Source organism: Acyrthosiphon pisum, chromosome X (genome assembly GCF_005508785.2).
Source record: "Acyrthosiphon pisum isolate AL4f chromosome X, pea_aphid_22Mar2018_4r6ur, whole genome shotgun sequence".
Taxonomy (NCBI): Eukaryota; Metazoa; Arthropoda; class Insecta; order Hemiptera; family Aphididae; genus Acyrthosiphon; species Acyrthosiphon pisum.
Window position 1 is genome coordinate 73,764,322 of NC_042493.1, and position 26,577 is coordinate 73,790,898.

The 26,577-nt window shown below is 27.5% G+C and overlaps 1 protein-coding gene across 2 annotated transcripts; it reads left to right on the forward strand.

Moving 5' to 3' along the window:
- The first annotated feature begins 233 nt into the window (after positions 1–233).
- On the forward strand, positions 234–26,537 carry LOC100161680 (mitogen-activated protein kinase kinase kinase kinase 3). 2 transcript variants are annotated; one of them, XM_001942604.2, is made up of 24 exons: positions 234–415; positions 539–970; positions 1,054–1,111; positions 1,407–1,562; positions 4,796–4,899; positions 5,880–6,008; positions 9,479–9,660; positions 9,738–9,819; positions 13,203–13,310; positions 15,096–15,150; positions 17,011–17,123; positions 17,199–17,251; positions 20,467–20,505; positions 20,979–21,032; positions 21,312–21,409; positions 22,397–22,504; positions 22,570–22,712; positions 22,901–23,105; positions 23,162–23,430; positions 23,510–23,714; positions 23,863–23,946; positions 24,364–24,456; positions 24,547–24,673; positions 25,830–26,537. In XM_001942604.2, exons 2-24 carry the CDS (start codon positions 881–883, stop codon positions 25,918–25,920), a joined length of 2,646 nt encoding a protein of 881 aa, XP_001942639.1. In that variant the 5' UTR covers positions 234–415; positions 539–880; the 3' UTR covers positions 25,921–26,537. The 2 variants fall into 2 exon arrangements, with proteins under 2 accessions (XP_001942639.1, XP_029344975.1); XM_029489115.1 differs by lacking the exons at positions 234–415; positions 20,467–20,505 and having other exon boundaries at positions 881–970.
- The last annotated feature ends 40 nt before the right edge of the window (positions 26,538–26,577 follow it).

A 26,577-nucleotide genomic window follows, 5' to 3' on the forward strand; every position in this document is an offset into this window, starting at 1 on the left:
TCCGTGGTTCTGTTCAATGAAAAAATTATGTTAGATAATTAAACGGTACCCACTTATGACATAGGTAATATGCAGTTATTGCGCGTCAACATACCACATACGGCATACCTACCTGCCGATACCGTATGGCGTATACGACATAATTGCGCGCACTCGCACACACACTCGCGCACGCGCACACACACATACTCAGGCACACATAGACACACACACGCGCGCGCGCGAGTTGGGTATGATTGTGTGAATCAAGTGTGTCAGTGTGTGTGCGCGTGTTATAGTATTCACCAAATTCGAGTAATATATTGGAACGTCATAATATTAGAATGCATAATAGGTACCACCTATTATAATTTAAACTCGACGGTGTTTGCCTCCAAATGCCGTCGAAAACCGCGCCTCCATTGCTTCCATATAGGTACGTGATAAACGGTGATAACATTAGATAATCAAAACGTGTAAATACACATACCTATATATCCACTATTATTATTATTATTATTATTATTATTATTATTATTATTATTATTATATCGACTAGGCAGCTACTCATTGCGGATTAATTTTCAAAACATCAAAACAAGACCAGTGTCGATTGCCGCGCGTCCTACGTCGGGCGATCGAACGTCGTATAGATTAATATTGTTTGTGTCGCGGACGAACGACACGTTTTGGGCGCACCGACTATATGTCAATCCGTTCTCGGGCCGCGCGCGTCGTTTGCACAGGGAATTTTTTTCCGCCAATCAAATTGACATTTTTAGGTGGGTAAGTGATTTAAATATTTCACTAAGCCTCCGTCCCGCGTGACCCTTCGATATTGTGTCCGATTGTCGCCTACTCGTTTCGTCCGCCGCAACGATAGTCCTCTGTATTGAACATTATGAGCTCTGATATAAGTACCAGAAATCCCCAGGAAGAATACGAGCTGATTCAGAGGATCGGTAGCGGCACGTACGGTGATGTTTATAAAGTGAGATATTATGTTCAAATGCAATTTTCTGGTGAAAAAAGAATTCTGCTGTTGTTTACACTGGCTGATCTTATTAATTACAGGCAAAGCGAATTTCAACTCAGGGATTAGCAGCTATCAAGGTTATCAAATTAGAAGTCGGTAAGTGAAATTGCATTTAATGTTGCTAATGTTTGACTTTTAATTGGCAAACGGTTTCTGAACATTCCAGGTTTGGCCGACCAAAAGTCGAGCCTGGAATGTTTGGCTTAAGTAGAATGTTTTGCCACAAGTTTTATTCAATATTTGTTTGTTTGTTGTTTTTTCTAATCAATATTTGACAAAAGAAATGTTTTAATGCTTAAGGTAGTTTTTAGCACATGAGAATATTATAGTAATTATAGGCAGGTATATAAGTGTCTAATATTCATATTGCTAATTTTATCTATATTCTTAGGCGATGATTTTTCAATAATACAGCAAGAGATATTAATGATGCAAGATTGTCAACATTCCAATATTATAGAATATTATGGTAGCTATTTACGTAGAGACAAATTATGGATATGTATGGAGTATTGTTCTGGAGGTTCATTGCAAGACATTTATCACAGTGAGTATTCCTTTAAATACTTACCTATAAGAAGTGAAACTTCAACATAACTAAATCTCATGGGCAAAACAAAAAAAAAATACGTAATTTTGAGGAATTTGTTAAACATAATGTACGTATGATTAACAATGAAGGTCATGGTTCTCAAAAATAATTAGTTAAACAGAAAATGTCATTAAATGAAAGTTATTTTCATGGAAGTTTCACTGTAGTTAGTGTGAAATTAAGTTTCTATTTGAGTTTAAGCCTAACCTATCTACTCATTCTACCCCTAACCTAACCGACAATATATTAAATATCCTTATTTCAAGTATCATTTGCATTAGTTTTTATTCATATTCAAATTTATTTTGTTTTGAAAAAGCCCTAATTAATGTTTTTTAAAGTTTTTTTTATAAACATTAAATTACGTACTACCTAGTATGTTTCAAGTTTAAGAACCTATTGATTTGGGGTAAGAAATTTGAATAGGTAGCAAATAAATAAATACTTTTAATTTGTTATATATTAGAAGTATATACTATTGCATAGACATAATTAGATCCGTAGAGGCATATATTCTTTTTTTCTTAAAACATATTTATCTAGTTTAATATTTGAGTGAATTTGACCCCAAAAATGACCACATATCACATTTAAAGGTAAGAATGTTATCTAGGGCTTCTATTAAATCTACAGAGATATTTGTATTTCAAAGTAAATCATGAGCATTTAAAATTGTATTATTTTACATATTAATTAGTTATGATTCACTTAAAAATAATAATATCAATAAAAGCCTATGAGATGTCTTAGATATTATTATTACATTCAAGCTTAATATGACTGGTACAATTAATATTAGATGTGGTAAATGTACTGTCCAGTAATGCCTTGAGTAATGCCAACGCTATAATAATTGTATACCTATACACATTTAATTTTTATATTATACAATTGTTGCATATCTACCTACAGTTAAATAAAAATACATTAAAGATTTCTTACTATAGCTATTAATTATTAAAGTAATTTATCAAAAGTCATATTAGTTATAGTAATGACAGAACAAGGCCAATTCACTCTAATACTAAGACTAGGTAACAACCCAAAATTGGTTCTCCTGAACATAAATTTACTATGTAGTATGTTCGAAATATAGAGCCAACATAAGCATAATATGTGGTATACTGAAAACGTTATCTACTCAATTGTACACCTGCATAGAAGAATAAATCTAAAAAATAATTTTATCAGTTAGTATGAAATCATTTAAATTAAAATATTTTCAGTGAAAATTTAGCAGTCATAAAAATAAAAATAAATTCTTAGTACACTGTAAGAACTGCCTTTTCTGATTGTTCTTGGTTACTTTTCCCTATACTTCATACAATTTTTGAAAAAATAAAAATTACTGCATTATAGAACAATTTATTAAGAACTTTCGATTTCTGATCTTTAAAGATAGTGTGTTCAATTTTATCTGAGAAACTGTTACAGAAAATAATATATCAGGTGTTGATTAGCCCTTGATCGGGAATACACAAAGACATATAGAATACGGCACTAAATAAGTGTATCTCAGTTCACAGGCAAATCGTTGTGAACCTCGTTTTGTGAACTAATCTAACCAAAATGGGCAACCCCATAGCTCGTATTGGATATACCACTTGGTATATTTTTGAACGTGGGTCAAATTAATTTCTAAATTATCTTCGTTTTCCGATCAATCTGAAATTTTCATCCAGGTCGATCGAATATTTTATTATTTTAATCTAGGTACAAACATATATCCATTTTTATTTATATAGATTGTATTATAAAAATGTCTTTTATTTCTGTAACCAATAGCAATCCATATAAACAAAAAAAATGTTCACTTTTTGATTTCTTTAAACAACAATTTTATGTGAGCCACTCTATAGCAATCTATATAGTATATAGGTGAAATAACCAACCTTTAAACACTCTCTGAGTCTCAAGGAATATGTGAGCAACATTTTATGCCAATTGGTTAAGTGGTTTTCGGAGATTAGAGAGTTCTAACTAACACACAATAATTTCTATGTACAAAGAAGAAAAGATAATATTTACCTATTAAATATTAATACATTCATAGGTATTTATAATACCATTGTAAAACTAATTTATAGTTCATACATCAGTATGACACTTATAAAAAAAAAACTAATTTGATAGGGTCTGTGTTTTTGATGAGCAATTTTAAAATAATGTTTTAGATTAAATATCTTGTTTAAATTTATATGAATCTTAGAATTTAGATACTATTCATTTTGGCACTAGAAGCATTTATTTTTTCTATGAAGTTTTAGGTTACTAATTAGGATTTTAGTATTGTATTACACCTGCTTAAGTAAAAACTGAAGATTTGAATTTCATATAATTGATAAACAATAAAATATGATTAAGAGAATGTCGTATCCGAATGTGTTGTATCCGTCTTAATGACACATTACATACCAAAATATAGGTTCAACAGTTCCAATTGTTTGTGGTTAGCTTAAATGTTTGAGTGAATTGAGTTATTATTAAACTTAAAGGTAAGATCATTATTGGTGTTCTTTTGTTTGATTTTTACAATATTTGAATTTTTATGTGAGTTATAAGTATGTAAAATATTAATACTTATAAATACTCATAATTCACTTCAAAAATAAAATATAGAAAAAACGAGCGAGAGAACACAGATAATGTTTTTACATTCAAGTTTGATAATAGGTCAATTCAATCTAATATTTAAGCTATTAACACAAAGTTGGAACATTAGGGTATATTATGTGTTAGTAAGACGGAGTTCGGAGACCACACATACAGGTGCAATGTCCTCTTAACGCTGTAACTTTGCTAAAATGAATGTACTTTTTCACAATAATGGCTTCTGTTGATCATTAACAGTATTTTATTTGTTGTCTCTGAACTTAGAGCTGTTTGGTGTTTTTTGGACTATAAATAAATAACTGTTTATAATATAATATAAAAACGTATTGTATAAATTCATAATATATTATAGTACCTATATTATGAGAGTCTACTGTAGACATCATTTTTGCTAAAATAATAAACTATCTTTAAGGTTCATGCCAAAAATTATTAACTTTTTACTAATGTGCCCCCTACAGGAAACCGTCACTATTTTACAATGTACCAACACTTATAACAATAAGTGTATTTTTAAGTATGGAAGTTACAACTCTCTTTTTGTATTCTTTATACATATGTGTTTATTTTTATAGTTACCGGACCACTTACAGAACTACAAATAGCATACATGTGTAGAGAAACACTTAAAGGACTTTCATATTTACATACAGTGGGTAAAATGCATAGAGATATTAAGGTAATTATGCTAACAAGAATTTAAATAGTTTTTTAAGAGCTTAAAATTCTCATGTATATAATTTTATTCATAATGGGTTTTATTTATTAGTAAATCTGAAAAATTATGTTTATTTAATATTAGTTATTATTGTATATAATTGTAAAAATAATATATGTAGTATCTATTAATACATAATATATTTACATATATACAATATGTTTACATTATGATGTATCACTTACAATAGTAAGCTGGGTTACTTAGTTACAATTGTCAGCTGGGTTACTTCAAACAAAATGGGATTTTTGGTAGGTTAAAGAGAGTGCTAAAATACTTATTTTAAGAAAAAATTCTATACAGATTCGGATAGACAAGTAAAAAATTCTTTTATATAAAGTGTTTTTTTCTAAATTGCAATCATTTTATACTTAAGATATCCCATATTAAATTGTTTAATTACTATTTGTACATAGATAAGATGCATATAAACACTAATGCTTAATAAATACTAAAATCTATATAAATAATTTTGGAATGTTAGTTTTTGTAAAATTATGATGTATTAAGAAATAAAATAAGCATTATAACAGATATTTAGCCTTATTATTTCTAATTAACTTATTTAATTTTGTTCATGCGGATCATTTGCTTATGTATGTACCACATGTGTTAAAATGTTAAAAGTTTCCTATAATGTGTGTTCTGGTATTCTTCCACCCCGTCAAAAACCGTATTTTGATCTGAGATCACCCAGATGAAATACATATAGTGGTATATGTTTTCGAGAACACACTGTAAAATAAATGTTTAATAATAATAGACATGTAAATATAATAATCATAATCTGTACTTTGCTTTTTCACCTTTTCTGTGATTTGTGTCCAAAGACTGATTATTTATTTAATTAATGTAGATATAATAATTTTTGAAGAATGCTGAAAAATTATTTTATTTAATTAACAATTGATTAAATATTTAAATGTATTATATATTTTTAGGGAGCAAATATATTGTTAACTGAATATGGTGATGTAAAGCTAGCAGATTTTGGGGTTTCTGCTCAAATTACCGCTACAATTAATAAACGCAAATCATTTATTGGTACTCCATATTGGATGGCACCTGAGGTTGGTTTTGTTTGTATTTTGTGTTTATAACATTTAAATAAGTTTTATTTGAAAGTATTAGTTTTATCCCAAACAAGAATAACAATAGAGTCACAATAAGTTTACCTAATTTACTTGTTCAATTCAATATACAGTCAAAACTCTTTATAACGAATCTGAAGGGACCAAGAGATTTCTTTCGTTATAGAGAGTTTTCGTAATAGAGAGGGTTTAAAAAAAAACAAAATTTTAATTATTTATGTATAAAGGTATAAAGGTACCTATGTAATATTATATATCAAACACATCATTATTTTTACATTATTTTATAATATATATTTACGTATTATATTAAATTATTATTATTATTATACATACTTATTAAATATAATTTAATTTTTATACTATACATATTTATACTTTATTTTAAATAGTCTGTCATCTTAGTTTGTACTTTTTTATTTTGCCAATACTGTTTTTGTATTTTTCTATGAATTTCTCTCATGTTTTTGGGATAACTTTGGATCATCTTCATGATACAATAAGTACTTTTCTAATAATTTAGCCGCATCAAGTGCTTGTTGAATACTTGGTATTACGACTTCGTCAGGTTGTGCTTCCTCTTCATCTTCCTTTTGCTCCTCCTCGCCTTTTGTCACTGCATTTAGGATTTCTTCATCAGTTAACGATATTGTTGTAACTAGATTCTCGTCTATTTCTACATAGTTTTGTAGGTCCTCAGGAGTAAAAGTATGCGGAGTATTGAACTGAGTAATCCATTCACTCAGTGTATCATCTTCATTCTCAAATTCTATTTCTTCTTCAGCATTGGCAAAACTTCGAAGTCCAGCACGACAAAAAGAATGCCGTATAGTTTCTGCTGTTACCTCTTCCCAGGCTTTACTTAAGAAGTTCACCGCATCAAGCATATTGATAGAGGCATTGCCATCAGATTCGATAATTTCCATTAATATTTTCTTTCTATAGTGGCCTTTCAACTTTTTATAACACTTTGGTCCATCGGCTGTAAGATACTAGTTGTGTTAGCTGGGAAAAATATCATCTCTATGTTCATAAGATTAGATAGATTGGGATGAGCAGGAAAATTATCCACGAGTAACAAAACTTTTCGCTCCTTTAATTCTGCATCCCATTTTCTTATTTCTTCTTCAAAAAGTATTGATGTCATCCACGCTGACTTATTTGCTTTATAAGTGACTGGCAACCGTTTAATATTTTTAAAACATCGCGGGTTTTTTGATTTGCCTATTACCATAATCTTTCTTTTTTCAGTGCCATTCATATTGGCTGCTACAAACGCAGTGATACGTTCTTTAGAAAGTTTACCTCCCACGTATTTTTCCCCTTTGAATTTTAATGTTTTATCTGGGGTCATTTTGTAAAAAATACCTGTCTCATCAGTATTAAAAATATTATCCGGAGTGCACTTTTCATTCAATTTTGGCCACACATTAATTAACCAGCTGTTAGTAACATTCAAGTCGACATTTAGTGCTTCTCCGCTTATTTTCCCATAGGTAATATTGTGACGTTGTTTAAATTTTCCAAGCCATCCTTCCGAGGCCTTGAAATCTATAATACCAAGTTGTTGAGCAAAATGTTCAGCTTTAGTTTTCAAAACAGGCCCAGATATAGGTACATTATTACAACGTTGTTTATGGAACCACGTTAACATGGCCTGGTCCAAGTCTTCAAATTTCGGTTTCCTTATTTTTTTACAAGAACTTCCTTCTGTTTCAGCATGCAATATTTTATCCTTATTCTTCCAGATAGTAGCGACAGTAGATGGGCTGAATTCAAAACGTTTCCCGACATCACTTTTTTTTTCACCTTTTTCAATCGCACGTATTAAAGCGACTTTTTGATCAACACACAGTGCTTTTCTTTTACTTGCCATAACGAATGTTAGCACACTACTGTGGTCATGTGTATAATGTTAGACATTACGTCAATAATAAAATGAACATTGTACCTATTAAATATCGATAATAACGATATTAAAAGTAGATAATGAAAGAATGTAATCGTTCTTGGAAATGTCGGCATTATTGCCAATTATTTTTATAGTTTATATATGTAATAGATATGATAACACGTAAATTGTATTATGAAACATAAAATATTGTTTCGTTATTGAGAGTGACTAATATGTTATAGAGAATGAATTGTCTAATGGGTTATATAGCAAACCAACCATTATTATGTAATGTTTACGTTATATAGAGTTTTTCGCTGTAAAGAGTTTCGTTATAAAGAGTTTTCACTGTATATATATATATATAATATAGTAGCTATATAACCGTTCACTTCACTAGGAAAAAGAATGAACAGTATAAAATACAGATATTGTAGTTCTTAGTATATTTTCGAACGGAGCTCAAACTACTCTTCAAACTTTCCTGATATCTCTTAAAATAATATCTGAAATTTTCATCAAAATCGGTTGATAAGTTTTTGAGTCTATAAGCAACAAGCATAATATAGGAGAATCATTTTATAAACAAACTCTCATATTTGTATTAATACGTAATCAATTTCTTTTTTAGAGGCCTAAAACGAGATAATTTTATGCATGTTTTTACCTCATCAGCCCGAGAACCAATGTCAACTGTATATAAAAAAAAAATACTAGTTTTAACTATTATAATATGTAAGCAATGGCAACCATTTATAAATAAAAACAATTTTAATTTTTGAAAATCCTTTCTTAGTGCACCACAAAGTGGTGGTACGAAAGTACTATCAAAATTTCAATACTTTAATACTTTAGGTTCAACTTTCTTCAGTCAGTCAAGATACATTTGATTATAATTAGATACAATATATTATATCATAATATTATATATTTAAGGTGATTTTAAGTGCCAAAGTGGTGATTTTCTGTCCGTATCTATCACTTACACAACATAGAAAATTAAATGTGTTCTACTTTCAATGTTCTAATAATAATAGACTTCCAAAGTTTCGATTTTAATTTTTTCAAAATTGAAGATTTTTATTGATACTTTGTTTAGGTTTTAGGAAGATAAAATTAAAAATGTGTGGAAGTCTACGTTGGTTTGATTACAACAATTTTAAATGTTTTCTGAATTCTTATTACTTTGCTCAATTGTTTGATTATAATATTGGAAATATAACGAGTCTTAATTTCTATATTGTGTGTGTTTTAAAATCACAATTTTGACTTAAAAAGTTATCTCTTTATTTAATTTAGGCTTTTGTAATAATTAACTGATTTATTATATATTATATTATATGCATGGTTCATTTCAGTATGCTTAGTATATAGGATGTATAACTATGATCTGACTCATTTAACTGTAATTTCAGTTTAAAATTGTCAGATATTTCTGATACATCTTGAATATATATTATAATTTTTTAATATAAACTTAATTTATTTATATTTAATTAAAATTATAATAAATTCTAATGTATTCTAATATTTTTATTAATTTAATCTAATCTAGGTAGCAGCTGTAGAGCGTAAAGGTGGTTATAACCAATTATGTGATATTTGGGCAGTTGGAATTACTTCTATAGAGTTGGCTGAATTACAACCACCAATGTTTGATTTGCACCCTATGAGAGCATTATTTTTAATGTCTAAAAGTGGTTTTAAACCACCGACATTAAAGGACAGAGATAAATGGTAATTTTCTCTTATTTGTTTATATAAATAAATGTATGTAAATTATAATATTTGGTATGGAATTTTATTATTTTTAGGAGTCCAACATTTCATAATTTCATAAAAATATCACTGACTAAAAATCCAAAAAAAAGACCAACAGCAGACAAGTTATTAATGGTTTGTATAACACATATTTTTTATTTGATAACTAAAAAAAAATATTGCTACTTAAAATACTTCATAGTTTATATAGATTAGTGTTGACTGTTGACTAAAAATAATAGCTGATAAGGTTATTCATTTTAAAGTTTTTTTTTTTTTTATTAATTAACCCGCAGAAACTTAGGCCATTGGGTGGTGTTTACTGTGGGGGAGAGTACTGTAAGTTTTCAAATACGTGTGTTTAGGTTTGGCATATTTTTTTAGTGGGCACCCGTAGGTATCTGCCATGCCCGGGTGGGGGATGGTGGCACTTCTCTCCGGACACCGTGACTTGTCCGAAGAAAAATGCCACCCGCGGCCGGCATTGAATCGGCACCGGTGTGCGTCACAACCGACGCCTTAATCCGCTCGGCCTCCTTTAAAGTTTTGTGTATTTACTTGTTTACTTTATATTAATTTATATCTGATTTTATTTGTTAAGGTATTTGATTAATACTAATAGATTATATTCTTTATAAAATTTAAAAATAATTTGAATTTCTTTGGTTATTATTTTTAAATATTAATAGAGGGACTTATAAAATAATCTTCAAAAAATAATATTAGTATAGATCATAATATTTTAAATACAATTAAGAGGACGCTACACTCGCATGTGTTGTCTCCGTCTTACAAATGTACAACATAGCAAAAACCGTTTTGCCCGGGAAAGAACCAAGAAGGCTACAGTCATAACTAGAGTTAGGATGTTGATGACCTAAAAAAAATGCAAAAAACCCCTAAAAAAAGTGCAAAAATGCTCTAAAAACTTCAAAAAATGACCTTAAAAATGATCTAAAATACTAATTAAGTAAGTGAAAAAACTTATTTATAAATAATAATTTTTATTAGAGATATGGGTATAAATAAATTTCAATATTAAAAATAAATTAAAAAGTAAAATATAAATAAAAAAAAATTATAATAAAAATATTTTCATTATTATTGTGGGGATGTTGATGTTATAATAATATTCATATAATCATATTGCATTGTTGCACTGTACAATTAATATGTGTCTGATGTTATCAAACAAAAGATGATGACGTCGATCAGTTAATACATTTTTGTATGATGAAAAACTTCTCTCAACATCAACGGACGTTATGGGTGCATAGTGCATACTTAAAGTAGGTCATGTCATCAGTAGTTAAATCTTCTGGAATATCTTCTCCTCTTGCGCCTTTGCCATCTAGCATTTCAGAGATGTTAGTTACAATTTTAAATCCATTATTCTTCAAAATGACATTCTCCATTTTGGTTGCTATTGTTTGTCCGGTTTTATTTGGAGCTTTTTGGATTAAAGACTCAATTTTTTTTATGCATTTAATTGACTCTGATAATAACATCCCAGACGTCTCTAACTGAGTAATTTCCGAAGGTATAAATCCAAAGTTTGATTTTAAATAAATTAAATTTGTTTCCAAACTTGGGTTTAACACTTGTTCTATTGCGTCTTTAATTGCGACTGAATCATTTTTGTCTAATTCCAGAATCACTTTTTTTGTAGCAGATAAATGCTCACAATAATAATTTGCCGCATTTATCCATGTTCCCCAGCGCGTGAGTACGGGTTCAGGTGGCAAAGGAATTCCGGGAGCAATAGTTTTAAAAATTTGTACTCGATATGGCGCTTTCAGAAATACTTTTTTAACACTTGATATAAGTTTATTTATATCTTGAAAATTTGTCCTAATTTCTTCAGCCACTCTATGAACCGCATGTGCCATGCAAGTTACGTGTATCATTTTAGAATATAGGTTTTGTATAACTTTTCCTGCTTTTACCATGTATGGAGCTGCGTCAGATAAAAAAAGTAAAACGTTGTCATGTTTAATACCAAGAGGCCATAGTATAAACATAGATTTATCAAACATTTTGGCGATTGTTGAATTATTTGCTTTTTCCAAAACGTCAGTATGCAGCAAAAATATTTTTCCAGCATTTTCTAATTCCAAAGTCCCAATAATGACATTTACCACGTATCGCCCTTCAACATCTGTTGTTTCGTCCATGCTGACCCAAATTTTTTTATTTCCAACGTAGTCTCGAATTTTTTGCGTTGTTTTATTGTAACATAATTCAACATAATTCTTACGTAAAGTTGACTTATCTGAGATATCAACTTTAATATATTTTTCTAAAAATTTTCGAAAGTGTTCGTTGTTTAATTTATTAAGCGGAATATTAGCTAATAATAATGTTTGACATAGTTCCAAATTAAATGACGATTTTTTTGATGTAATACTTGTATCAGTCAGCAATAATTGAGTTTTTGGTTTTTCACTTTCTTTTTGTCGCTCAACTCCCCGAGTATGTTTTTCTCGACTTATGTGTTGTTCTACAGTAAATCGTTTCAATGCTGAGACTTTAACATTACACACTTTACAAAATAACACTTCACCATCACTAGAAAAAATATTGTTCCCGTATTCATTAACATAACTGTGTAAGCGGCTACTTACAGACGATTTTGCTTTCGGCATGTTTAAAATCGTTAAAATATAAAATTTGAAAAATATCGGTTAAATGGTGACGGTGAATGCCAAAACACTACTGACAATAGTTCCTTTTACTGCAATTATTATAAGCACATCAATCAATAGGTCTAATGTCTATGTCAATTTAAGTTTGTTTATCGATTTTTTCCATACAATTTATAAATATAATACTCGATAAGCATGTATGATCGGCGTATGTCTGAAAGAGCACTCGTTTCATCAATATAACACTCAAAGAGTAAATCTTATCGGAACGCAATAAAATACTTTACTAATAGTCCAAATCCAAGGTTTGATTTTAATAAATTAAATTTGTTTCCAAACTTGGATGTAACATTTGCCCTAAAATCTATAATTTGTGAAAAATGCCCCACATTTTATAAAAAGTACAAAAAATGCCCTAAAAGATGAAAAAATGACTTGAAAATGTTGAAAAATGATGTTAAAAAACAAAAAAAATGCAAAAAAATGCAAAATAAAATTAGATTATTCTGCATCAAGGGAGCATGAAACAAATTTTTAGCTAGGATAGCATTGTACAGAATAAAAGGAAAAAAAATGCAAAAGTCATCAACATCCTAACTCTAGTCATAACTAAGAAACGAGATTTTCACCACATAAAAAGGAAATTGGCTATGCAACGTTGTTTTTATGTGGTCAAAATCTCGTTTCTTAGTTATGACTAGCCTTCTTGGTTCTATCTCGCGCCAAACCATTTTTTCTATGTTGTACATATTTTGTAAGACGGAGACAACACGCGGGTGTAATGTCCTATTAATAAAATATATATACTTTTTTTTTCATTTGTTATGATGAGTTATTTTGTTTTTATGTCCAATATAATGTTTTTATTTATAGCATTCATTTTTTTGTCAAGATATGAGTAAACGACTTGCTATTGATCTTTTACAAAAAGCAAGTAACCCTACTACTCAATCATTTGCAGAAATAGAACCTGATGACGATGTAAGTATAATTAGATAAGAAATCTGAATAAATTAGATATTTATGTTTTTATTATTAAATTAGCAATTATGTAATAAGTACAATTTACTTAGAGGACATCATACCCGCGTGTGATGTCTTAGCCTTACAAATGTATAACATAGCGAAAACTTTTTTGCGCGGAACAACTTTTCTCGCACCATATTTCTTGTAGAACTACCAATTTCTCACAAAACGTAAAGAAGAACTTTATCTTCTGTGCAACAGCATGCTTTTTTCTCTTCTATCTAATGATTTTATATAAGTAAAAGAAAAAAAGAAAAAATCAAAATGTTTAGAAGTAAACTTTTATTGTATTTATGTTATCTAAAATATAGACACGTTGTTGTATAGATAATTTTCCACTCTATATATTCAGAAATTTTGGAGCCACTACTACAAACACAGAAAGATAAAAGTTGTCCCGCCCAAAACAGTTTTTGTTATGTTGTACAATTGTAAGATGGTGATAACACATCATGCAAGTATAACGTCCTCTTAATAAGAACTGCTATGCATTTTCGCCACTGTACCTAGAAAACTTTTTTTTTTTTTTGTGTATGTTTAAGGGGGATAATTATTAATTACATCATTTTAAAACCATTAAAAATCCAAAATCAAATGTACGCTCAGCAGATCATGTCTAGCTCTGTTAGTTTAAAAATTAGAGTGAATCGATCTATTATGAAACTTGATGGTAAGCACTTAATCTGTGTTCATATTTTATTTTTTACGATCATTCAATTTTTCAGCAAGTTATGCGTATTGTATATAATATAGCATAAATTAAAAATTATCAAAACTCATTTAAAAACTGAATAATTGTAAAAAAACAACATACGAACACAGATAATGTTTTTACCATAAAGTTATATAATAATAGGTCAATTAACTCTAATTTTTAAACTAGTGATCTGCTGTCCACTTGTAAAATGGAGACAACATATGTGGGTGTGGTGTCTTCTTAAACTAAGTTATTTTAAATGAATGAATAATTTAAACTGGTGTAATAATACTCTAGTGTAGTATAGATCCTACGTATAAGGTTAGTTTGGAATTGTAGAAGCGGCAAAAGAGCTCAACGATCTGTCCTGAGCCTGAGAAAAAATATAATACTCTGGGTCTACAATTCTATACTCCGGCCCACGAGAGTCCATACGTAAACCGCGCATTCATATAGTAATACGTGACGTCTGTTTTCTCCCACCATGATGCCATTCCCACTATTCGGCAACGTGCCGATGCGCAGTGACGGACGCGTTCTGACATATGGACTCTCGTGGGCCGGAGTATACATACATATTTTTTGAAGGTTTGATAATCTGTAACGTATAAAAGGTGTAAATGAATATTATCCATCATATTTAGTAGGCGTGTTTGTGGACAAAATTGATTCGGAGCAATAGGTTGCTAGTCAATCAAATTGTTATATATTTTTTTTTTCATTATTTTAATATTCAGTGTCTTCTCATACTTGCACATTACGTTCTTATTATCGGTATCGTCTTTGTCTACAGGTTTGGCAACCTATGTTATCTATGATATTATAAAAAGATATATATATATATTTAATATAATATTTATCTTTTTTTATGATAATAAACTTGTTAAATTGCTGGTTAATCACTATTTAAGATAAATTACTGTTACTTACTCAATGGCGAATTATACTCAACACCTACAGCGCGGCAGAGCGGTTCCTCTTTTCATTTTTTCTTTTTTATAGTCTGATATTTGTAATGAACATTTTTTTAAAAATTATATTAGGTTATCTCTGATGTTCCCCGGCGTATCGCATCAAGAGCAACTGTTGATCATAGAGGTAAGTTTTTATATAATATTTTCAAATGTAATGTATTAATAACTCTAAAAATATTAATTATTAATTAAATAGATCTATTACTTATTAAATAATAGTCATTTTTCATAGTGTTTGGTAAAACCGTGTTTGTTTAATCGTTTTATTTTTAATATTATTATCATGCTACTATATTGGAAAATGTATATTATTAATTATTATACAATATTTAAGATTTTTTAAAAATGTTTACACAAATTATGTAATAGGTGGAACAAGCTATGCTTTCAATGTTCAATGTGGGCTATTAAATTTAGTAGCTATTTATTTTATGTATATTAAGCTTATTGTTATATAATGTATATCGAAAATTCATTTGGTTTTTAAAACTGATAATAATTAAATGGATTGATGAGTATTGAAAAGGCACAATAATTTTGACATGAAAATATAAATTTCCAACTAGGTACAATATATAACATTTTAATTAATATTATATCATATTAATTGTTTGGTTAAACTTGGCTTCAAATTAAATAAATTTGATATCTCATTACCCTTTATTATGGTTGTATTAGATTTATGCCTAAGATGTTTTATTTTATTATTAATTTTATTACAATAGATAATCTTATTAATTTTACATGCAATTATTAGGGCCCGAATTTAAATGCCCCTAACAGTGGCGTATTTAGGAATTTTTCATGGAGGAGGTCCAGCTAATTTTCCAACACATAAGTAGGGGATCTGCTACAGAATATATTTATATACATATATTAGATGTTAAGATATCTAGGCAAATGGGGGGTCCGGACCCTGTGGACTCCCTAAATACACCACTGGGCCATATACACCTTTAAAGCTATCAAAAACTGCTCTTAAACTAACCAAAAACCCTTAAATAATCTAATACCCAAAACCCATATAACCCGAATGATTCTATTTGCAAGACACCCTAATTAACTAAGACTCGAATAAAACATTCGGAACCAGAATAATTTTAATTTTAGAATCTTCATGTGATATACCATTTTGTATGTATCTTATGTAGTTAATTTGATTTTGTAGTTAATTATTTGTTTAATAATAACAATAGTAGGAGTGTAGAACTAGGGGGGGCTAAACAATTACAATTTTAGAAAAATACCTAATAAAAATAACTACCTATAAAAAATTATATGTTTTCTGAACTACTCTAACACAACAGGTTAACCAATTTAAACCCGAATTATAACGGTTATTAACATCCAAACGTTTGTTTAAATTTTTTATTCTTGTGTTTGAACCCTAGAATACATGCAATGCCCAAAACCCTAAACCCGAATAAATAATTTGGTGCTAAGCTCTGCTTTCAACTTAATTAGCCTTTAAAAATTACCCATATCTTTTTTGTAGGCATGTAAGTAGGAAGAAAATAAACTTTTGGCATTTTTAACACTTTTTTTTATCTTAACTAAACTATTAATAATACAAAAACAATATACCAAACTTTGGCACTCACAATAAGTAAACAGTATACTTAAAATAAACGCAGTTGTAACTTAAATTGACCAATTTGTTATTGTTTGTTGAAGCATTACACTAATTTAAAGCTAGCTTACACTAAAAGCTCGTATAATGTGTTAAATGCACTAAAATTAATATAATTAGCCGGAAATATGCGAAAAACTAAATGTGGTTAAAATGTAATTTGTAAATATATTTTTACATTTTACAATTTGTATTATAGTGATTCATATATACAACGTGAATTATTAAACAATATGATCTGTACAATTTATTTACTGTAGATCTGTATGTAACATAAGATAATATATATATTTAAACTGTATTATAAAATCATAATTAATTCATTAAATTTATTTTAACATTTAATATTTGAAGGTTCAAATTTATTGGAAGCAACACATTTACCTCACAACAGTAAAAATGATACACCTACTCTGTTGGAATCTAGAAATTTGGGAATGGTTAATATAAAAAAAAATGTACTAGCAGTGAGTTATAAACATTGTTATTTAATTTAAATTTTTAAGTATTATGATGTATAATAATGTTTGTATTATTCTTAGCGCAATAATGACTGTGATAATTTTGGAAGATTAGACTGTATTTTGACTGAAAAGTAAGTATTAAATATTCATTTTCAACTGTAGTGAATCTTTCATTTTATTATTAGTAGTCATTAATGCTTGATTAAACCTTTTCAATTGAAAAATGCATTAACTTATATGTGATATTAGCTATTTCATATTAATTTACATTGTGTGTTTGTAATTGTTTTTTAGTAAATGTATTAAATAGTTTATAACTTAAGAAAGATATATTATTAAATTATAACTACCACCTTTATATTTTATTTTGTAAATATTCATATGCTTGTGCCTATCATGGTCATTTTTACCTCTAAAAGATTTTTCCCAGTCTCAGATATTTTCTATACAATTTTAACACACTAAATATTCTTAAACATTTTAAACAAATTTTTTTTCTCGTTTACTCGTATTAAATATTATTACTTTAAAGTATGTTGTCTCCGTCTTACACACATACGACATACCAAATTTTCGTTCACCAGTTTCAATAGTATGCTGTAGTTTTGATAATAGAGTGAATTGACCTATTATCGCACTTTAAAGTAAGAACATTATCTGTGTTTTCTCATTGATTTTTTTATGTTATTTTAATTTAAGTGAATTATGAGCATTTAAACACTCATAACTTATTTAGAAATAGGTCAATTCACTCTAATATCAAAACTAACACTGTTGAAAGTAGTGAATGGAAATTTGGTATGACGTACGTGAAACAGAGACAACATAATATGCAGGGGCGACGTTCTGAAGCGCTGGGGTCAGCAACCTCATTTTGATGCCAAGGTCAAAAAAAATAAATATACATTTTTCCTCATTTTGTTTTAAAAAAAAATGTATAGTATCAAATTCAGTTTATTTAAGTTCATGATTGTTAAGTTTATTAATTTAATATGGTATCTACAAACAATGTTTTAATCCATAGTTTCTAGTCCATACTATTTTAGTTTGTGGTTTTTATACAAATTATACATTTTACTCAAGGTTGCTGCCCCTTGCTTAAGAGGATGTCAGCACACTATTGATTTTTCCTCTCTAACCCACATGTCACATCAAATTTTCATTCAGCAGAATATTTGTCTTGTACTGTTTGCTTTAATAATAGACTGGAATGATCAAACTTAAAGTTAAGAACATTTTCTGTATTTTCAGATTGTTTTATTTTACAATATTTTCATTTTTATGCAAGTTATTATGAGTATATAATATAAAACAAATTCAAAAATACTCATATATTATAAAAAGTTGAAATATTATATAAATAAAAATCAACGTATGAAGTAGTAACTCATATTATTATTATTGCATTCTTAATTTTGATAATCTGCGAATTCACTCTAATATTAGTCGTCAATACATTACAAAATTGGTTCTATTGAACGCAAATTGGGTATTCTGAGAAAGAAAACAAATAGTGCGATAATATTCTCTTTATTATTATACTTAATCCATATATATATGAATGATATACTTACCAATTTTATATAACATTTTTTTTTTTTATTAAAATGCATAACAAACTTAAAAAATTAAATATATAAATTACTTTTATCATTTTAAACTCTTGTATAATAACATCTAGTTATTTGAATTTGTTAAATCTTAGATGGCATTCACCACAATTTTCTATATTTTATGTATAACATTTTCTGTTATTTCTTATTTTCCAATGTAACTTTTAATATTTTACAACACTCAGATAATATAAAACTAACCTCAAAATGGTATCCTATATTATCTTCTTCAGATTAAATGTGATTTTTTTCTTTAAAATATCTTTAATGTTTTGATCAAAGTTTTTTTTCGAAACCAGTATTTCCCAACCTATGGGCTGCGACCCAATATTAGGTCGCAATATATTTATCATGGATCGTTGTAAACTAGTAATAGTAAAAATTAACAAATGTATTTGAATTTAAAAATAACCCATGTATTCAACAGAACTAAGCATTAATTCTTCAATATTGCATTATATTATTAAATTTTGATTAATATTAGTATATTATGTCATACTTGATTTTTTGTTTTTTGGTAGGTCTCCTTCCCAGAAATAGTAAATTTGTGGGTCGTTGTAACAAAAAAGTTAGGTAACACTGTTCTAAACCATAGAGAAATAACAAAACTTACATAATCGTTTGATATATTTCTTAAAATTTATTTCACTTCATTACTATAATCTATTAATTAGATCACTTTATTTTTCATTCATTTTGAATCCAATTATAATAATATGTACATAGTTAATACCAGTATTTTTTGAACTTGTTATCCTTATGTCTTGAATTATTAAATTGTTAAAATTGTCATTATAGTTTGTCAGAAAAACATAAAAAACACAGAAGGTTTCAGAAAGTTTAAATAGTCATATCAACTAATTAAAAAGTCCTATTCTGATAGTAAATCATCAATAATTAAACATTTTGGTGTGGTAAATTTATTTTTAATTTTTAATTTCTTGTTTGGTTTTCTAATCTTTTGAAATATTTATGTAAGTATATAGGATATTTGTACAGATAGTTTAAGCATCAAAAAATTGTACACAGTTAACCATTTAGAGAATTTGCATATCTTTATACATTTTATTTTTTAAACAATACTAATTTCTTCTAAATTATCTACATTTTCATAAGTTATTGCGTATAGTGATTTAACTAGGCACAATAATTTGTTACTTGAGCAAACAGGGATCTTTGCTACACATTTTCTGCTGTTGAATATTTGATTAATCTATTGTTACTTTTTGTTGTTTTTACCTTTCATAAAGTATAAATGATGATTATAATCTAAGAGTTAAAATATGTAATAACTTTAAAATAACTTATTTTATTTTCAAATCTAATAATGGTAAATAATTTATATATTATTATCATTGTGATACCAAAATTGTTTTGTCCTATTCATGTGAAATAAAATTGAGGTGTCAATGCATTTTAGTCCTAGATCCAAGCTTTTGCAAGTAATTATGTATATTTTACCAGATATTCACCTTACTAACTTTATTTAGATCTTTCAGTACTATTATTATTTACTAATAATTTAATTTGTAAAGTAAGGACTAGTTAACTAAATTAATACATTTAAGTTATATTCCTATATAATTTGTTCGAAAAGAAACGAAAAAAGGTAAAATATTTTACAAAAAATATTCTAATTTTGAGAGTTTCTATTAGGGCCTGTTGTACAATCTTAATATATTTGTATTTACAACAAATTCTTAAAATTTATTAGAGTCATTTAATTTCTACAGGAGTCTTCTGCAAAACATAGATGAAGAACTTAAACTGAGGTATGAAACCTAATAGATCTTTTTTTTTTAACTTCGCACAATTAATATAATTGGATCGATCAATTAAGATATATTATTATGATATCACATTGCCAGTAAAAATTATTTGGCCTTGGTGTCGTTGATTTTGATCCACTAAATTTATGCTTAATTCAAATATTATTGGAAATTAATATAATTTTTTTTCTTAAATATTTATGTACTTTTTATTAAATATAAATTTTGTATAATATTACAATATAATGCTGCTTTGCTTAACTAATATTTTTGAACTACCACAGTAATAAATATTGTGAGCTTTTGGGCGTATTTTGCTTGATTGTTTGGTTTGTTACTTGTCAAGGGTACCTTGTATATAAGAGAGAATATTTATTTGAAAAACATTGTACAGCTGGCCCTTACTTATAACAATATTTTTTTGTAAAATCTTTTTAAATAACTAATTATTTTACTAATTAATATATTTTTATTAGGGGAGATTATAGTCGTGTTTTCAATGAAGATAGGAATGGGAGTTATGAAGATTTGTAAGTATGAATTTCTTATAGGTACAAATATTTTTATGTAATATTAAACTCTGGATACAGAATTAATTAGCACTTCTAGTCAGTGTTTTTAAAGTTACACTATAGTACATAAACACAGTATATAAATATAATATTAAATATTAAAAGTATTTACTTTATTAATAACCATAAACTATAGTTTGATGCTACTTGAGAAATTGTTTATTTAATTTTAGGCGAAACTTTATGTTTTTGTTTTTGTTTTTAAATTTACTTAATATTAACAAAATAATTTTTCAGATCTACGTTACCATTGTCTGAAAAATGCTCCATGCCACATTCATCTAGTCAAAAATGTAATTTTCCTAATAAAGGCTGTGTGTACCAAAATTTAAGAGGTATTGAAAACAAATAATTATTCATTCAATTTATAGTGTTTATCTTAAAATTGATTTGTTATTATAATCTATATATATATAAAAGACAAACAATGTCTGTCCCAGTGTCCTTTATGCATTCGTTAACTGTTCAATTGATTGCGATGATATTCGGTACAGAGATAGATTAGATCTCGGGTAAGGAGATAAGAGACTCAACCCGAGAGGTTCTCAAACAGAGGATTTAAACAGGGGTCTCGAGTTCAATCTACGGCTTACATGGACAATTTTTTTGCATTGTTTTTTTGTAAATTTTTGTTTATATATGGTTGCTATTGATTTCAATAATAATAATTTTATTAATTAATAGTTATTATTATTTTACTAGTTAATACTAATTTTCTTACCATAGGTAGTTATTAATTTTTTATTGATAAATATATCCTCTGTTCAATTTTTGTATTAAATAACTAAAAAATATCTAAAATAGATTGTTATGAATTTTTTTTTTTTGAAAAATATATATTTTGTTGCATGCTTACATTAATCAGTCTCTCAATGATCAACACATCATGAGTTATGTAAATGGAAAAATGTATACTTTGCATCAATAATACTCTCTAACTTATAAAAGAATAGGTACATAAATAATAATGAAAAAGAAACTGAGATATCTAGGTGGTGTTTTACTTAAATTCATGAATTAATGTGAACATTTGTGTCTTTTAGATTCTTTTATATATTCATAATCTTAAAATAAAAACTTGCATCATGTTATTTATTTATTTTTTTTTAAGGCATAATAATTAATTAAGATTATTCCAGTGATGATTGTATTTTAGAATAGTACCTACTGTTGTCCATTTGTTAATTCTAATACCCGTAATAATTGCGATGAGATAATATGCTAATCTTAGTGTATAATAAAAACATTTATAATTACTGTTTTGTAAATACTAAATAATATTGATACATATTTTTAAAATATTTATTGAACTTACTTTTTAGATAGTTCTTCACCTTCTAGACGACATAGCTCTCTTGATGAAATTATTGCATTACCAACATCTAGTGTTACTGTAAATGGACGTCAACGTTCATTTAGCGACAGTGGAGGTAAATAAAAAATGGTTATTTGCCTTAAATATTAAATTCACTAGTTTAATATTATGGTTAAATAGGAGAAGGTCCTGAACCAGATTTATTAGCTGATACACCTCCAGTACCACCACGTCGGTCAAAACAACGTAATTCTCCACCAAAACCAATTAGTAATGGCCTACCACCTACGCCCAAAGTGCACATGGGTGCTTGTTTTTCCAAGGTATTTAAATTAAGCTGACTAACATTAGGTATACATTCATTCTTTATTAACAGAAGCATAATATCTGTTGTTCATAAGATTATTTTAGTTAAATAACTTGTATTTAAACCTTTAGATTGTTGAACTTAAGATATACTCTAAAATATATTTTTCTGAGTAAAAACGTTTTGAATAATTTGTTTATTTAGGTATTTAATGGATGTCCTCTAACAATTTATTGTACGGCTAGTTGGATTCATCCTGAAACTAGAGATCAGCATGTATTCATTGGAGCCGAAGAAGGAATCTACAATCTTAATCTAAATGAACTACATGAAACTGCTATTGATCAGTTGTATAATAGACGTACAATTTGGTTGTATGTTATAAAGGATATTCTAATGTCCTTATCAGGTAAAACATTTAACAATAATGTATAGATATTATTTATTAACTTAATTTTTGTTCAGGAAAAACCACCCAGTTGTTTAGGCATGATCTCTTAGCCCTTCATGGTAAACAAAGTCATAGGTTTTCACAGCATATGACCAGAATTCCGGAACGATTAATGCCTAGAAGGTTTGCACTTACCACAAAAGTACCAGATACCAAAGGTTGTATAAAATGTTGTGTTGGACGTAACCCATACAACGGTTATAAATATTTATGTGGAGCCATGTCCAGTGGGATTTTTTTAATGCAATGGTATGATCCACTTAACAAGTTCATGTTGTTAAAGGTAAAATTAATAGTTTAACTGTGCTAACATTTAGTATGTGCTCGATGTAATCTAATTTTATTGTAATTATTGATTGTAGCATTTTGAATGTAATTTACCATCACCTTTAAATGTTTTTGAAATGGTCATAACGCCTGAATTAGAATATCCACTCGTTTGTGTTGGTGTGAAAAAACCAATTGGACCTATTAGAAAGTCTATGAATTTGAAATTAGAATTGATCAATGTCAATACTGGTGCATGTTGGTTTTGTTCCGGTGAAACAGATGATTCTGATAATACTGGTTAGTATCATTAGACTAATATTTGTTAATTTTTTAATTCTGTTCTAATATTTTATGGAAATAATGATTGATTATTTAAATAACTTTATATGATTGATATGTACTGTATAAATAGTTACAATTCATTTTTATCTTTTTGTTATTGTAGGCACAGTTATTCAGAGAAGAGATATTATGGATGTTGTATGTGTTTGCCAGTTGGATACAGATTCGTTTTTAATATGCTACAAAAGTATGTATAATTTATTGTATATTAACGTTATTAATATTTTTTAAGTTGTTGAACAATATAATAGTTTATAGTCAATTTATTTACAAGAGAAAGAAGTAAAAAAACGGTAAAAATAAATTTTAGCAAATTTTTCTAAACAAACTCCATATAAAATATCAATTTATATTAGTAACCATTATACCTTAATGCATAATATTTTTTTGAAAAACATCACTAAACACACTAATAAATTATAAAATCATATAATTTTCTGTGACTAAGTGATTATTAAATTTTATTTTTATACATATAAAATATAAATACGTTAAGAAATATATTAAACAAATGTAGATTATTATTTTAATTATAAATAGTATTGAAAAAATAATAATCATGATGATTAATGATTACAAAGAATTATTCCTCTTCAAATTTCAGATGTTGTAAAAATAATTAACTTACATGGGAACCTGAAGCAAGATAGAAATCAAATAAATCAGCTCTATTTTGATTTCACTGTAGAATCAATAGGTTAGTTAATTTGTTGATTAGTATATATCATATTAATAAATTATACATAGTAAATATGTTCCACTAAATGCATATATTTTGTGTTTACAGTTCGATTGTCTGACAGCATTTTGGCATTCCATAAAAATGGTGTCCAAGGACGTAGTCTTAAAAATGGTGAAGTCACCCAAGAAATAGTTGACAAAAGTAGAACGTATCGTCTTTTGGGTTCTGATAAGTATGTGGTTGTGATTCACAAAATTATGTAAATACTAGCTGTATAGTCAGGGAATAATTTATGAAACCGAGATGGGCATAATTCACCTGCAGTGCATAGTAACAATTAACTTTTTTTTTATGCGTACCCAATTGCAAGCAGAAATAAACTAATATGCGGTTATGATTTTAATATTATTAATAGCAGGTAAGCCACCCTAAAATAGCTGGTTCAATCTATTCTCTTAACTATCCTTGAATAGTCATAATTGGTTGAATATATTTTGATTCTATATAAGGCCCAGTAGTTTTTAATTCTACAGAAGACGAACAAACATACAAACATTCATTATTATATACTAGATTTAGATATTATACAATATGATTAGTTGAAGTATAAATCAGCTTATTAGGAAACATATTTTATTTCTTGTTATTTTGTATTAATCTAATATCTATATTCAAATATATTTTTGATATGACTCCAATCAAATTATGATACTATACATTTATTAATAATATTCTTAATTAGTTGTAACATTTTTATTAAATTTCTAATGAAATTGTGATACATTTTTCACTCAAGTATAACAAATGTTGATTGTACCATGTTAGTTTTGTTTATTATTTTCCTACAAAAATGAATAGGAGACTTATTAAATTAGTCTTGTCTTTAAATCTGTAATTAATTAATTTTCATAGACGAAATACTTCATAGAACTTCGATAATACTCAATTTAAAATTAAATCATCAGGTGCACAAAACAATTCTGAGCGTAATTTGTAATATTAATTTTATGTCCAAATGTGTACATAATATGTTTGTGTGGTCAGATTATATTTTATGGAATCTGGGACGACTAATTTAAAATTGACCTAATCAATACTTTACTTTATTTTACCTTTTATGTTTTAATTGTATTATATCTGTGTCTGTATATGATTACATTACTATTAATCAACAAATCATTAATAAACATTCAACAAAAAAAATCCTGTTAAAATAATCCCGGGGCTTTATACGTTGATGATCAAATCCAATAACAACACCAACGGGTAAAGAAAAGTTTTGAGATGCTGAGACATGAGTTTTTATACATAATCATAATAGACAATAATTTAGTGAATGTTTATTTTATAACCTATCGTATGTATAATGGTTTATTTTATTATTATAGAATTCTGATATTGGAATCGCACATGGTTTCCAAAAAAGCTGATGATGGCGCAGACTTGTACATCCTAGCTGGTCATGAAGCCAGTTATTAAAATATATTATTATTAAATAGACATTATGAATATTATTATTTTTTTTTTAATAATTGTAATTATACGGTATATACGTCCACTTTACACGGAGAGACTTTACAAGTTAATTTCTGTTATGATACATTGTCAAACATATTCCACTATTATATTATTATGTTAGTAATCGCTTTTAATATCTACCGACGTCCAATTATAAAATGTATGTTAATTATGTATAATTTTATATTATATAATATATTATAAACATCTACACACACACACACATACATCCACACACACACATAGGCACATCATGTCTGTATCTTTATGTTATACTTTATAATTTTTAGGCAAATTAATTAAGTACCTACAAGGTTGTTTAACAATTACACAAAAGACTAGATTTTATTGGCCTCATAATATTTCAATCAAAGCAATAAAATATTTTAATAATTTTACAAATAATATTTTAGAAATTTAAATATTTTAATGGAAGATTATATTATTTGTTGTTGTTGTTTAAATCAAATCTAATGTTCTATTAAAAAAGTACAAAATAAAAATATCAAAATAGTTTGGATTTGTTCCGAGAAAAAATTAAAAAATATCTATACAATAAATGTATTTTTAAAACAAAAGTCTTTTATTATGTTTGTTTTATCATAAACGTATATACAT

What these genes read in the sequence shown, in the direction of transcription:
- LOC100161680 (XM_001942604.2), top strand. Translation starts at nt 881, where the DNA reads ATGAGCTCTGATATAAGTACCAGAAATCCCCAGGAAGAATACGAGCTG. An exon ending in TAAAAAAAAATGTACTAGCA is followed by an intron (nt 17,124 to 17,198) that starts GTGAGTTATAAA and finishes TATTATTCTTAG; the next exon opens with CGCAATAATGACTGTGATAA. An exon ending in CGTCTTTTGGGTTCTGATAA is followed by an intron (nt 24,674 to 25,829) that starts GTATGTGGTTGT and finishes TTATTATTATAG; the next exon opens with AATTCTGATATTGGAATCGC.